The 16578-nt window shown below is 44.0% G+C and overlaps 1 protein-coding gene across 1 annotated transcript; it reads right to left on the reverse strand.

The window, feature by feature from the left end:
* Nucleotides 1-12363: 12363 nt before the first annotated feature.
* Nucleotides 12364-16289, reverse strand: LOC123394876. The gene is made up of 5 exons (XM_045089720.1): nt 16276-16289; nt 16015-16078; nt 13201-13272; nt 12913-13113; nt 12364-12732 (listed from the first exon to the last, which is right to left on the reverse strand). Exons 1-5 carry the CDS (start codon nt 16287-16289, stop codon nt 12433-12435), a joined length of 651 nt encoding a protein of 216 aa, XP_044945655.1. The 3' UTR covers nt 12364-12432.
* Between the last annotated feature and the right edge of the window lie 289 nt (nt 16290-16578).

Consider the following 16578-nt stretch of genomic DNA (forward strand, 5'->3'; position numbering starts at 1 on the left):
ATTTTACAGACTGAGGGTTTGGGGGAGGGGAGTTAGGTGAGCCTGGTGGTGGGTATGAAGTAGGGCATATATTTCATGGAGCACTGGGTGTGCAGCATAAACAATGAATCTTGGAACACTGAAAAAATTAAATTAAATTAAAAAGAAAAGAGAGAAATATCTATGCCCCTAACATGGGAGCAGCCAATTGTATAAACCAATTAATAACAAACACATCAACAATAATACCTTAATAGTAGGGGACTTAAACACCCCTCCTCACTGAAATGGACAGATCATCTAAGCAAAAGATCAAGAAGGAAATACAGACTTCAAATGACACACTGGACCGGACGGACATCACAGATATATTCAGAACATTGTATCTCAAAACAACAGATAGACTTTCTTCTCTAGTGCACATGGAACATTCTCCAGAATAGATCATATCCTGGGTCACAAATCAGGTCTCAAGTGGTACCAAAAGATTGGAATCATTCCCTACATATTTTCAGACAACACTGCTTTGAAACTAGAACTCAACCACAAGAGGAAAGCTGGAAAGAACTCAAATACATGGAGGCTAAAAAGCATCCTACTAAAAAATGAATGGGTCAACCAGGAAATTAAAGAAGAATTTTTAAAAATTTATGGAAACAAATGAAAATGAAAACATAACTGTTCAAAATCTTTGGGACACAGCAAAAGCAGTCCTGCAAGGAAGGTATATAGCAATACAAGTCTTTCTCAAGAAACAAGAAAGGTCTCAAATACACAACCTAACCCTACACCTAAAGGAGCTGCAGAAAGAACAACAAAGAAAGCCTAAACCCAGCAGGAGAAGAGAAATAATAAAGATGAGACCAGAAACCAATGAAATTAAAACCAAAAGAACAGTAGAACAAATCAACAAAACTAGAAGCTGGTTCTTTGAAAGAATTAATAAGATTGATAAACCCCTGGCCAGACTTACCAAAAAGAAGAGAGAAAGGACCCAAATAAGTAAAATCATGAATGAAAGAGGAGAGATCACAACCAACACCAAAGAAATACAAACAATTGTAAGAACATACTATGAGCAACTCTACGCCAACAAATTTGACAATCTGGAAGAAATGGATGCATTCCTAGAGACATATAAACTACCACAACCATACCAGGAAGAAATAGAAAACCTGAACAGACCCATAACCAGTAAGGAGATTGAAGCAGTCATCAAAAATCTCCCAGCAAGGGGTGCCTGGGTGGCTCAGTGGGTTAGGCCGCTGCCTTCGGCTCAGGTCATGATCTCAAGGTCCTGGGATCGAGTCCCACATCGGGCTCTCTGCTCAGCGGGGAGCCTGCTTCCCTCTCTCTCTCTCTGCCTGCCTCTCCATCTACTTGTGATTTCTCTCTGTCAAATAAATAAATAAAATCTTTAAAAAAAAATCTCCCAGCAAACAAGAATACAGGACCAGACAGTTTCCCAGGGGAATTCTAGCAAACATTTGAAGAATTGATACCTATTCTCCTGAAATTGTTCGAAAATATAGAAATGAAGGAAAAACTTCCAAACCCATTTTATGAGGCCAGCATCACCTTGATCCCAAAACCAGACAAGGATTCCATCAAAAAAGAGAATTACAGACTAATATCCTTGATGAACACAGATGCAAAAATTCTCACCAAAATACTAGGCAATAGGATCCAACAGTACATTAAAAGGATTATTCACCACGACCAAGTGGGATTTATTCCAGAGCTGCAAGGTTGGTTCAATAACTGCAAATCAATCAATTTGATATAATACATTAATAAAAGAAAAAACAAGAACCATATGATACTCTCAATAGATGCTGAAAAAGCATTTGACTAAGTATAGCATCCTTTCTTGATCAAAACTCTTCAGTGTAGGGATAAAGGGTACCTACTTCAATATCATCAAAGCCATCTATGAAAAACCCACAGTGAATATCATTCTCAATGGGGAAAAACTGAAAGCTTTTCCCCTAAGGTCAGGAACACAGTGGGACTGTCCACTATCACCACTGCTATTCATCACAGTACTAGAAGTCCTAACCTCAGCAATCAGAAAACAAAAAGAAATTAAAGGCATCCAAATCTGCAAAGAAGTCAAACTATCACTCTTTGCATATTATATGATAGTATATATGGAAAACCCAAAAGACTACACTCCAAAACTTCTAGAACTTGTACCTGAATTCAGTAAAGTGTCAGGATATAAAATCAATGCACAGAAATCAGTTGCATTTCTTTACATCAACAACAAGACAGAAGAAAGAGAAATTAAGGAGTCAATCCCATTTACAACTGCACCCAAAACCATAAGATACCTAGGAATAAACCTATCCAAAGAGGTAAAGAATCTGTACTCAGAAAACTATAAAGTACTCATGAAAGAAATTGAGGAAGACCCAAAGAAATGGAAAAACCTTCATGGATTAGAAGAACAAGTATTGTGAAAATGTCTGTGCTACCCAAAGCAATCTGCACATCTAATGCAATCCCTATCAAAATACCATCAATTTCATTCAAAGAAAATGAACAAATAATCCTAAAATTTATGTGGAACCAGAAAAGACCCCAAATAGACAGAGGAATGTTGAAAAAGAAAACCAAAGTTGGTGGCATCACAATTCCAGACTTAAGCTCTATTACAAAGCTGTCATCATCAAGACAGCATGGTACTGGCACAAAAACAGACACATAGATCAATGGAACAGAACAGAGAGCCCAGGAATTGACCCTCAACTCTATGCTCAACTAATCTTCGACAAAGCAGGAAAGAATGTCCAGTGGAAAAAAGACAGCCTCTTCAACAAAAGGTGTTGGGAAAATTGGACAGCCAAATGCAGAAAAATGAAACTGGACCATTTCCTTACACCACACACGAAAATAGACTCAAAATGGATGAAGGACCTCAATGTGCGAAAGGAATCCATCAAAATCCTTGAGGAGAACACAGGCAGAAACCTCTTTGACTCAGCCACAACAACTTCTTCCTAGGAACATCACCAAAGGCAAGGAAGCAAGGGGAAAAGTGAACTATTGGGACTTTATCAAGATCAAAAGCTTTTGCACAGCAAAGGAAACGGTTAACAAAACCAAAAGACAACTGACAGAATGGGAGAAGATATTTGCAAACAACATATCAGATAAAGGGCTCGTATCCAAAATCTATAAAGCCTTATCAAACTCAACACCCAAAGAACAAATAATCAAGAAATGGGCAGAGGACATGAACAGACATGAAAAAGTGCTCCACATCACTCAGCATCAGGGAAATACAAATCAAAACCACAATGAGATACCACCTCACACCAGTCAGAATGGCTAAAATTAACAAGTCAGGAAATGACAGATGCTGGCGAGGATGTGGAGAAAGGGGAACCCTCCTACACTGTTGGTGGGAATGCAAGCTGGTGCAACCACTCTGGAAAACAGCATGTTGGTTCCTCAAAAAGTCAAAAATAGAGCCACCCTATGACCCAGCAATCGCACTACTGGGTATTTACCCTAAAGATACAAATGTAGTGGGGCGCCTGGGTGGCTCAGTGGGTTAAGCCGCTGCCTTTGGCTCAGGTCATGATCTTAGGGTCCTGGGATCGAGTCCCACATCGGGCTCTCTGCTCAGCAGGGAGCCTGCTTCCCCCTCTCTCCCTGCCTGCCTCTCTGTCTACTTGTGATTTCTCTCTGTCAAATAAATAAATAAAAATCTTAAAAAAAAAATTTGTTAAAGATACAAATGTAGTGATCTGAAGGGGCACGTGCACCCAATGTTTATAGCGGCAATGTGCACAATAGTCAAACTATGGAAAGAACCTAGATGTCCATCAACAGATGAATGGATAAAGAAGACGTGGTGTGTGTATATATATATGTGTGTGTGTATATATGTATATATATATAAAATACAATATTATGCAACCATCAGAAAATGAAATTTTGCCATTTGCAATGATGTGGATGGAACTAGAGGGTTTTATGCTGAGCGAAATAAGTCAATAAGAGAAAGACAATTATCATATGATCTCCCTGATATGAGGAATTTGAGAGGGAGCGTGGGGCGTTGTGGGGGTAGGGAGGGAAAAAAATTGAAACAAGATGGGATCGGGAGGGAGACAAACCATAAGAGACTCTTAATCTCAGGAAAGAAACTGAGCGTTGCTGGGGAGGAGGCAAGGGATGGGGTGGCTGGTGATGAACACTGGGGAGGGCAGTGCAATAGTGAGTGCTGCGAAATGTGTAAGACTGATGATTCACAGACATGTACCTTGAAGCAAATAATACATTATATGCTAATTTAAAAAATAAAAATATATAAATAAAATGAAAAAAAAAGGGAGAACAAAGTTGGGGGTTCACATTTCCTGATGTCAAAACCTGCCAGAAAGCCACGGTGGTGAAGACAGTGTGGCACTGGCTTAAGGACACACACACAGACCAATGGAATAAAATAGAGAGCCTCACGCACATGGCCAGGTTTTGACGAGGGAGTCAAGATCCCTGGGTAAAGAAGCGTCTCTTCAGAGAATGGGGCTGGGCTGACTGCACAGCCACATATGAGGGGACGAGTCAGAGCTGTACATGACACCACACACAGAAGCTAATTCAAAATGGATCAACAAGCCCAAATTTAAGAGTCAAACTGTACCACTCCTGGAAGGGGACCTGGTTAGATCTTCATGAACTTGGGTCTGGCAGTGGTATCTTAGGTCTGATGTCACAAGACAGGAACAAAAGAAAAAAATAGATAAATTGGACATCATCAAAACTTGAAGAGTTTATGCCTCAAAGGACATGGTCAAGACAGTGAAGATGAAGCCTAAGGTGGGAGAAAATATCTACAGATCCCAGGACCGATAAGGCGCTAGTGTCCAAAATATATAAAGAACTCTTGCAAATCAAAAATACAAAGATAGGGGTGGCTGGGTGGCTCAGCGGGTTAAAGCCTCTGCCTTCAGCTCAGGTCGTGATCTCAGGGTCCTGGGGTCAAGCCCCACATTGGGCTCTCTGCTCAGCAGGGAGCCTGCTTCCCCCTCTCTCCCTGCCTGCCTCTCTGTCTGCTTGTGATTTCTGTCTGTCAAATAGTTGAATAATAAAAAACAAAACAAAACAAAGCAACAGAACTAAAAATCAGATAGCCAACAAGCACACGAAAATATTCTCAACATCATTAGCATCAGGCAAGTACAAATCCTCACCAGAGAGAGTACCACTTCATGCCCACCAGGATGGCTCGATAGAAAATATGAGACACTAGCAAGCGTCGGAGAGGACACGGGAAACATGGGACCCTCGTAACTGTTGCTGGGAGCATGAGCTGCTCAGCCACTGTGGAAGGCAGCCCGGCAGCTCCTCCAAGCTAAACGCAGAGTCCCACCGTCTGACCCAGAAGTCCACCCAAGAGAATGAAAACATATGTCCACAGGATGCCTGCACTCAAAAGCTCATGGCAGCATCTTCACAACAACCAAATGTCCATCAGATGATGGTTGGATAAAAGGTGTAGCTGACCCATAAAATGGATTATTATTAACAAATAGTATCTGATAAACAAATAGTACCTGATAAACAAATAGTATCTGATAAAAAGGAATGAAGTATGGCATAGGCTACAGCAAGAATAAAACTCCACACGTTATGCTAAGTGGAAGAAGCCATTTGCAGAAGACTGCCTATTATAGCATTTTATTTTTATGTAATTTCCAAAATAGGCAAATACATAGAGACAGAAGGCAAATGAGTAGTTGTGTAAAGCTGAGGCCAGGGAGGATGAATTGGGGGGTTTTCTCCTGAGGTGATGAACATTCTGTATGCTCCATGGTGGGTGTAGTTGTGGAAACACTGACCACCACCCAGCTGTGCACCTTCAGTGGGTCAGTGCTATGCTATGTCAGTTTTATGCCAACCAGCCATTACAAAAGAAGTCATCGGAGAGGTTGAAGGTCAGTGGAGAGGGTCCCTGCCCCTGGATGGAGGGTCCCTGTGAGGTCAGGGCACAGAAGAGTGTAAGCTAGAAAGGGGGTAGAGTAGTTGGGGGAGAGGTGCATAGTCGAGCACGATATGGGGTTGGGCTCATCAAGAGAAAAGTCAAGGAGACCCCCAACCGAGCGGAGAGGTCAAGACACCGAGAAGACCCAGAAACTATCCGAGAGCACGGCCTCGAGCCGGTAGCCAAACTCACTGAGCAGTGCGGTCCTGGCGTCCTGTTCGCATGACCAACCAACCACAGCAAAGCTGCAGGGTTCGGGGGGCATGAGGAGCACCCTAGGTCCAGAGCCAGTTCCCAAAGTTGGCAGTGGGGATTGTCATTTGCACGACTCAGTTCCTGTATAACCTTTTATAGTTTTGTCCAAAGATAAGTCCAATTCCAAAAGTGAGATATCGAAATCTTCCGTAATTCCATTTTTACTTGTCTCCCCCATGCACTGGTAATCATTTTTTTTATAATTTTTTATTTTTTATAAACATATATTTTTATCCCCAGGGGTACAGGTCTGTGAATCACCAGGTTTACACACTTCACAGCACTCCCCAATGTCCATAATCCCACCCCCCTTCTCCCAAACGCCCTCCCCCCAGCAACCCTCAGTTTGTTTTGTGAGATTAAGAGTCACTTATGGTTTGTCTCCCTCCCAATCCCATTTTCTTTCATTGATTCTTCTCATACCCACTTAAGCCCCCATGTTACATCACCACTTCCTCATATCAGGGAGGTCATATGCAACAACATGGATGGAACTAGAGCGTATCATGCTTAGCGAAATAAGTCAAGCGGAGAAAGACTTGTAATCATTTTTGTTGAACAATGCAGCAGCTCTGCTGTTCCGGACACACAGGTCCACCGTAGTTTCAGCTTTTCCGTAGAGCTCACCTGCTACCCTCAGCCTCTTTACCCCGTTCAGTGCTTTTAACCTTCAACGTCACCTTGTACACTTGCTGCCATGGGCTTGTCCATTCTTCTCCTCTGTATCACTCACCTGATTTTCAGCGCTTCTCCATCGCTCTGTTACATGTTTCTTGGAAACTTCCTGTGACCAAGTTTTGACTTTTTCCACAAGTCCCTGTCTTCATCAGAAGAAGGCAGCCCCCTCCTGAGGAGGCTGTCCTGTTACTCGGTGTCTGGACAGAGCATCCCTCAAGGATTTCTGCAGATGGGTGGGTTCCTGGGTGATAGAACGGCTGTATCCTCATTATTTCTGTGTGGGAGTTTTCCACAATATTCCTCAGGGTTGTTTCTCCTAGCAATCCTCCCTGAGACTCAATGAGTCTTTCCAACTGCTGACTCGACTGCTAACTAGCTCTGGGGATTGTCTTACTGGACACATCACTCCTGCCTCTGCCCTGGCTGTCTGCCTGCCCCTGACCGCACTCCTATTGTTCCTGCATGCCATGTCCTCGGTGGGATCTCACCCCTTCCTCTTGTCGCTTTGCTTTGTGCTCCTGTTCTGTGATGTGAGATTTTCCTTTCACTTAGTCTTCCAGAGCAATCATCTCAGCCCGTGACTGTCCTTCAAGTCATCCACATCTGCATCTGCATCTACAGCTACGGTTTTTTGCTAAATTGTACTTCTTTGAGGCAGTTTTAAGTTCACAACAAAACTTAGAATAAGCTGCAGAGGTCTCTCACAGACCCCTTGCCTCCCCACATGCACAGCCTCAGTCACCGTCGACGTCTCCACCAGACACAGCTTTGTTGAAGCTGATGAATCTGCACTGACATCCTTGGGTGCAAAGTCCTTCATCTACACCTTCACTCGTGATGTCATATGTTCTATGGGTTTTAACACACATATAATGGCATGTATCCACCACCACAGTGTCACACGGAGGGGTCTCCCTGCCATAAAGCCCTCCCCGCCCCACCTGTTAACCCCTCCCCCCACTCCAAACTGTACGACCGCCGATCCCTGTACTGTCTCCCTAGTTCTGCCTTTTCCAGAATGTCTTAGAGCTGGGATCACACAGTCTGTGGTTGTCTCCTTTCACTTAGGAAGAGGGATTTAAGGCGTCTCCATGACTTTTCATGGCTTGATAGCTCATTTTTTAAACATTTTTAGCATATTTAATTTTAAAGAATATTCTAGTGTCTGGATGGACCACAGTTTATTTATCCATAACCTGCCGAAGGGCATCTTGGTTGCTTCCAAGTTTTGCCAATTATAAGTAAAGCTTCTATAAGCATCTATATGCAGGGTTTTGAGTGCACATGAGCTTTTGCTCCGTTGAGTTAATGTTAAGGAGCACAATTGCTGGATCGTATGGGAAGTGTTTCGTTTTGCAAGAAACCACCAAACTGTCTTCCAGAGGGGCTGCACCATTCTGAATGCCCACCGTGGTTAGAGAGCGCTCCTGCTGCTCCTTGTCCTTGCCAACACTTGGTGTTGCTTGTTTAGTTCTTCTAAATCATGATTTTTTTAGTTTAGTGACATGACATGATTGCTTATGTAGAAAATCTCACATAATCAACAAAAAAATATAGAGCTACTAAGTGATGGTAGCAAAGTTGCACGATACAAGGTTAATATAAAACATCAATTGCTTTTTCATATCCCAGCAAGGAGCATTTAGAATTTGACATTAAAAACTCAATATCATTTACATTAGCACCAAAAAATGAATTATTTAGGTAAAAACCTAATAATATATATAAGATATATTCAAGGAATCTAAAAAACTCTAATGAAAGAGATCATCCCAACTTGATGTGCAGATTCAGTGTGAGCCCAATAAAGATCCCAGCCTGTTGTCGACAAACTGGTGCTGGAGACTCTAGCAAAAAGCAAAAGACCCCGAACAGCCAACACTAATAGAGGAAAACAGAGCCCGAAGACTAACACTCCTCAGCTCGAGACCCACCACAGGCCACAGTAATCAGGATGACATGGCACTGCCGATAAAACAGACAGATACACGGAGCCATGAACAGAGAACCCGGAAACAGACGCACACAAAGGTAGTCAGCTGATGTGACAAAGGGGCAAAGGACATTCAGGGGAGAAAGGACGGTCTTTCCAGAAAACCGTGCTGGGCCTCTTGGACATCTCCATGCGAGAAAAGAAAAAAGAGGGGCTCCTGGGTGGCTCAGTTGGCTAAGCATCTGCCTTTGACTCAGGTCATGATCCCAGAGTCCTGGGATCACATCCCAGGATCGGCACCCAGCTCAGTGGGGGGCCTGCTTCTCCCTGTACCCCTCCCCCTGCTTGTACTGTCTCTCAAGTAAATAAATAAAATCTTTAAAGAAAAGAAAAAAGAAAGAATCTATATCCAGACCTTACACCCTTCCCAAAAATAAACTCAAAATGGACCACAGACCTCGCATAAGACACAAAACTATTAAAGTCCTAGAAGATAACAGAAGAGAAAATCTAGGTGATCTTGGGTTTGGTGACTACTTAGACACAACACCAAAAGGACATCCTTCCAAAAAAATTTAACAGAAAAATTTGTTAAGTTGTACTTCATGAACATTAAAGACATCTGCTCTATGAAAGACACTGAGAAAATGAAAACACAAGACACAGCCTGGCAGGGGGGGACACAAAACACATGTCAGATACAGGAATTGTATCCAAAATATACAAAGAAATTTTGAAACTCAACAATAAGAAAACAAACAACTCAATCTAAAAACGGGCAAAAGAGCTGTACATACACTTCACCAAAGAAGACACAGAGATGGCACATAATCATATGAAAAGATGCTCTATGTTCTAGGTCACTCAGGAAATGCAAATCAAAACAACATTGAGATATCATCACACACCCCTGCTGGGAATACAATAATGGTGCAACCACTTTGGGCAATTTCTTACAAAACTAAATATACTCTTACCTTATGATTCAGCAGTCACATTCCTTGGTGAATTCCTTGGAGGTGAGAATTTACATCCATACAAAAACCTCCATGTGGATATTTCTAGCAGCTTTATTTATAATTGTCAAAACTTGGAAATAGCCAAGATGGCCGTCAGTAGACGAATGGATAAATAAACGGTGAAAAGTCCAGACAATGAAATACCATTCGGTAGTAAAAAGAAATGAGCTATCAAGCCATGAAAAGTCATGGAGGCACTTTAAATGCATCTTACTAAGTGGGAAAAAAAGTCCAAAATGGCCACATACTACCTGATCCAAACGCTATGATGTTCTGGAAAAGGCAAAACAAAGGAACTGATAACAAGATCAGTGGTTGCCAAGGGTTGGAGGAGGGAGGGAGAGAGATGAACAGGCAGAGCACAGAGGATTTTAAGGCAGTGAAACTATTATTCTGTGTGGTACCATCACCAAGAATATATGTCATAATGATTTTTCGAATCCATGGAATATGCAACAAGAGTGACCCTAAACTCTGGACTTCAATTAACACTAGTGTATCCATATTGGTTCGTAAGTTGCAACAAATGTACCACATGAGATGTAAGAAATATGGAAAATTCAGGGGGTGGTGGGAAAAGAGGGTATATGGGAATCCCCTGTACTTTCACTCATTTTTTCCTGTAAACCTGAACCTGCTAAAACTAAATTGTCTATTTTTTTTAATCTCCATGGGCATACACTTGACTTGTCTGAACTAGTCTTCCTCTCTTGTTCACCTGACATTCATCCCACCAGAAACTCCATTTTATTGAGATCTGGTGCCCAGACTCCTTGTCCCTCCAACTTGCTCACCCCCTTGTGTGATGCCTGTGTCCTGCTGCCCCGTGGGGCCCACTTCACCTGCTAGAGCATCTGTAATGGCTGCATTCCCACAAGATGTGGAAGTTCAGACCTCCAGCAAGGCAACAGGTGGGATCCACTCTGTTCCTCAGTGCTCCCATGTCCTTCCAGAAGTAGAGGACTCATTTCATCTTTTTCTTAACTGTGCAGAAGCAGAGGCAGAGAACGCTCAGGAGGCAGACAGACACTAATTTGCACTGTGCTCCATGGCTTAATGTGGTCAGTCCTTGCCTAGGCCAGGGTCTCTGACTGTTCCCAACTTCTCATCAAGCTCAGAGGTTCAAGGAAAGCTGAGCCTCCTCTACCAGCTCACCTATGACCTCCCTGTCTGCTGCCCTTGAAAGACCCATGGCTGAGAATCAAGGTTGGCAACAGGGAAAAGATGCTACATAGTCAAGCTGCCATCACCCAAGAATGCCCTCTAAATTTTACTTCTGGATGTAGATACAAACGTTATCAACTGAATACAACAATGTATCAAACTAAAAACACACTATGACCAAGCTGGGTTGCATCCCCAAGCACACAAGGATAGTTCAATACCAGGAACTCCAGTCAAAGCAGCAGATAGACAAAGCGCCACCTTCCCATTGACTAGGAAGACCTGGGATGAGAGCACAAGCCAGGCGCAGAGACAGCGCACTGATGTGTTAAATTCACTGTTCAATCAAGTACAAGGCTAACCTCATGAGGAATAAGGTGCATCACTTCAGAAATTATCACATAACATGCTGATTTGGAGGATCCCTTGTTAGTATCAGAATCAGAGGTAAAGACTATAAAGACAAGGTGGGAAATTGTTATATTAAGGGGAGCAGTCCAGCCATGGGTGGATGGTTGGAGGCCAGTCAGCAGGAGGCTGATGTCCAAAGGCATGGCCAAGAGAAATTAGGAGCAGGGACATCTGGTATGCAGACTTAAGTTTTCCTTCTCAGTAGAGTAATCCTCTTGTGCTCACCTCAAGCTTTATAATCATCTCTTCAACCAAGAAACCTTGCATTGGCCATGGCTTGCTGTTTGGAAATAAATCACCCCTTCTCCTTTGGGGCAACGCTGAGAAGGGCAGCAGTCTCAGAAGCTGGACGAAGTAGCTCAAAATGAATGGATGGTCTGAATGGAAAGAGGACAAACAGGAACCAGAGATATTTCTGCGGTTTTCAGAAATAATCAAGGAGAAAAAGGATTCCTTTCCAAATACCAGGACAGGGGCTGGATTATTCTTATTCTGGTCATTAAGGAATGGGCGTTTCCAGAAGGGACAAGGCATGGATAAACTGATGGAATATAAACACACACACACTTACTCGTACTTACAGAAACCAACCAAAATGCCACCCTAGATGGCAGGATTATGGGAATTCTTTTCTTCTTTAGATTTTTATTGTTTCCAGTAAAGACCATGGACGATTTTTACGATCTTAACATATAAGAGGACTATTGGAAGAGGTCAGCACAGCACAGGTAATGGCACCGGGGCAGGAGGAGCCATAGGTCACTTGAGGCGAACAGAGAGTGCAGGTGACCAGTGCCTGGGCTCCTGGGGAAACAAAGACATCCTGGAGCTGAGGTTCTAATTATAGGGCTCAAAACAAAAGTGGAAGAAGACAAATTTAGGAAACAGAAAGTGGATGCTCACCTGAGCCAGTAGGAATGCACTGGCAAAGAGGAAAAATAGGGCTGGAAAACAGTATAAACAGGCACAAGGAAGTGACCTTGTGGCCTGTGAAGCCACTAGACAGGTATATAAAGGGTCCTGGCCCAGAAGTCTCCACACCTGAGCACCTGTCCTCTGCACCTCCTCATCTGACCTGCTCCACCCTCAATCCACCAGAACCATGGGCTGCTGTGGCTGTTCCGGGGGCTGTGACTCCAGCTGTGGGGGCTGTGGCTCCGGCTGTGGGGGCTGTGGCTCCGGCTGCTGTATGCCCGTCTGCTGCTGCAAGCCTGTGTGCTGCTGTGTGCCAGCCTGTTCCTGCTCCAGCTGTGGCTCCTGCGGGGGCTCCAAGGGGGGCTGTGGCTCCTGTGGGGGTTGCAAGGGGGGCTGTGGCTCCTGTGGGGGTTGCAAGGGGGGTTGTGGCTCCTGTGGGGGCTGCAAGGGGGGTTGTGGCTCCTGTGGTGGTTCCAAGGGGGGCTGTGGCTCCTGTGGGGGTTGCAAGGGGGGCTGTGGCTCCTGTGGGGGCTGCAAGGGGGGCTGTGGCTCCTGTGGTGGTTCCAAGGGGGGCTGTGGCTCCTGTGGGGGTTGCAAGGGGGGCTGTGGCTCCTGTGGCTGCTCCCAGTCCAGCTGCTGCAAGCCCTGCTGCTCCCAGTCCAGCTGCTGCAAACCCTGCTGCTCCCAGTCCAGCTGCTGCAAGCCCTGCTGCTCCCAATCCTGCTGCTGTGTCCCCTGCTGCTCCCAGTCCAGCTGCTGCAAACCTTGCTGCTGCTCTTCAGGCTGTGGGTCATCCTGCTGCCAGTCCTGCTGCTGTGTCCCCTGCTGCTCCCAGTCCAGCTGCTGTAAGCCCTGCTGCTCCCAGTCCGGCTGCTGTGTCCCCGTCTGCTGTCAGTGCAAGATCTAAAGCTCTGAACCCAAACCTTGGGTTTCTTTCTCAATATCTGGTGAAACCTATATTCTTGTGGTTTCCCTAAATCAGCTCTTTTCACCTGTCCTCTCCTGATGCATCCACAACCTTCTCCTACTTTTCATTCCTACACATACCTCCTTCCTTGACTCATCTCCACCTCTGAGATCTGTCTTTAACCTCATCACTCAGAAATATTTTCTGTAGATGCCTCTGCTTAGAAGCAGGTGCCAGCTGATGCTACAATCAGCTCTTCCAACTTGGGTGGGAGCTGGCTGAGAAGCAAAGTCAGGTCCAGGTTTCTGAGTGAAAATTGAGACTGCTTTAATCTGGCTTCTTAGCCGTAAGGATGCTGGATCCTACTGGGCCACTTTCTGCTCACCTGTAACTCTCCTCTCCCTACAAGAACTTCCTTCTTTCCTGCTGCCTCTAACTCCACTTGTTTAAAACAATAACAATTGTATTTCCCTTTAATAAAATTTATCTTGTCTCTGTAAGCCAACTGTACACTTGGTGTGATTTTTTTCTTTTCAAACTTTTTCCCATATGGTGACAAATTAGCAACATCCTTGTAAATGGGCTTTTGGATCCACCAACTCTGTTGGCACATTCGCAAAGAACCATCCATTGACTCCTATGTTCCCAATGGACACCAAACATCTTCACCCTCTCCGCTCCAAGGATAAGAGGGCTCAGCCCCAGCAAAGTGGGCGAGGGAGTCGGCCATGGGAGGTAGAGATGGGCAGCAGGTGCTGGGTGCTGACAACCACCTGAGCAGGGACTAGGCGTGTGCATCCATGTGAGTAAGAGATGGATGACCTTCCCTATCCCCTCACCACCCAGGTCCTATAGAGAACGCTGGTCCTTGGGAAGACCCCAGAACAGGCCAAGTTCAGGGAGAGGAAACATAAGCATCAGGATGTACCTTCCATGTGAGTTACAGTCCACCTTCGATTCAAATACAAAATTAGGATTCTAGACTTCAAACTGGAGTTACCAGAAAGCTACAGCCCTGCTCACAGCACCATGAGACAACAGTCTCCCCCAGGAGAGGCAAGATCATCTTGGCACAAGGTTGTTTCACACAGACATGCATGTTGAGACTATCCTCGGGACAGGGAACACAGGCACAGGCACTGTTTTAGAAACTATACCTTTTCCAGGGAGGAGGGGACAAACGTTACATGAGGATGTTCCTCAGCCAAATAAACACTGCATGAAAACACAGAGACACTGTGAGCAGCGACCCCAATACACTGTCCAGGAAAACCTAAATGGCGGCAGGTGATGGGCTGAAGAAATCCAGCATGCCCCTGAAGAAAGGAACCTTGAGATAAAAGAGATAAGATGATGTAAGAGAAAAAGACAAGTTAATCCAGAAAAATAAAATATCAGACTTTTTCCAAGCATAGTTAGGAGGCAAGGAGAGGGCAAAAATCTGTGCCAGACATCTCGTCTCACCAGGGAACGGGGTTATTGTTTGTTTTGTGATGTCAAAAGAAAATACGACTTAAGGAATTTGGGTCAAAATCTCAGTAGGGGAATTTTAGAAAGGTGGACGCCCTGGGGGCTCATCTGTATATTCCTACATCCCCACATAAAAAACAGACCAGGCAGCTAGACAGGAAAACCAAAATTCCTTGGCTGAAATTTATAACAAGATCAGGTGAACTCCAAGGTACAAATTCTCAAGAGCCACAAGTTCCCTGTGGTATCAGCATCTCTGCAGGAGAAAGCAAAAGGAAGCAAAGGGACATGTGAGAGAGCTGAAGGCAGGACAGCCTCAGAAGAACCACTGGTCTATGTCAGAAAGCATGGTGTGTGCCTGGAGTTTAGCATCTGAACCTGGACGGCTTTCCCCACCGTGAAGGGGAGTGGCTTTAGGGGACTTTAGTGAGTCCCTAGGGCAAGAGATGGGCAACAGAAAGAAACACGACCCGACCCGACAGACCAACAAGTAGGCTGCCATTTCAAAACAAGCTAATAAACAACCAGAGGAACATAAACAAGACAAAGAAACAACATAAGACAGAACACCAAGTTTGGATGAGGGGAAACCTCATCTCTCATGGGAAAATGAGAGATAGAAGGAAAATCACTCCAGAAATCAAGACTAAAATGAAGGAAACACGGCAAACGAAAAAAACACATTTTAAGGTCAAAATGAATGACATAAAAAGGATTCAAGAGAGAGTGATGAATATTGAACACAGGCAAAGAAGATCCCAAGTGTTAAGCGTGGTCCTTGGGGAGAAAGGAAGCTGTGTGGGACACTCAGACGATGAAATCAACCTGAAAAGGCACGAGGAAGGAGAGGAGAGAAAGACTGACAGGCTGAATCTATATTAAATACAAAATAAGAGGCAGGTTTAAAACCAAATGTGTCAGAAATTACACTAAGTAGAAATGGACAAAAATATGCTACCTTAAATACAAAGATTGCTGGAGTAGATTTGCTTTTAATCTAATTTCATACCAATTCAAAAGCCACATTTAACCAAAGTATAGAGAAAGGTTAAAAATTTAAAAATGGGGAAAGATATGCATGCAAACAAAGCTCTGTCAATAGCAGGCCAAACAGAAACAAAAAGCCCCAAAGAGTTACTGGAGAAGACGAGTATCGCTTCCATAAACTAAGAGTTCCCACCACTTAAAATTTGCGTGTACGGAACGAAACAGCCTTAAAAAAGGAAGCAAAGCAGAATGGGACAAACTATGGAATGAAGTGGACCAAACCATAATCAGAGTGGAAGACTCTGAGGTTCCTTCTCCGTATTTTATACACAAGCGACAAGAAACATGGGGCAGATGTGGGGGATCTGGGCCCCCAAGTTAACAAACTGACCCAATAGGATTCATGGCAAGTGTTGTGCCACCAACTATACAATTCCACTCTTCTAAGTGCATGTAGAGCAGTCACAAAAATGAACGAAGCCTTGCCATGAAGCCTCAGCATGCACGGTGAATTCTATAAGTCACGTCGCCAGCTAATGGGTCCTCCCTGTTTATTACTTACCTTTTCTCCTTCATCCTCAGGCCAACCCCACCACCCTCCACAGACACCTGTCCGCACACCCTTCTCTATCGCCTTCTGGAAATGTGTTTCCACATGTGGGCATACAGTCATGACAAGTAGTATTTTCCTAGAATGGGTGTTTATTTTTTATTCATGGGGGGGTTTAAAGCTTGTTCTATTTCTCAGTATTTTTTTTTTTTAAGCAAATCTGAGATTGATTTGTTTTGCTACATAAAAATACAATAAATTATTTCTGGCCACTAAATCGTATTCCGTTTATATACATAGACCATGTTGTGAGAG

Source organism: Mustela putorius, unplaced genomic scaffold (genome assembly GCF_011764305.1).
Source record: "Mustela putorius furo isolate JIRA1106 unplaced genomic scaffold, ASM1176430v1.1 tig00000127_pilon_pilon_pilon, whole genome shotgun sequence".
NCBI lineage: Eukaryota > Metazoa > Chordata > Mammalia > Carnivora > Mustelidae > Mustela > Mustela putorius.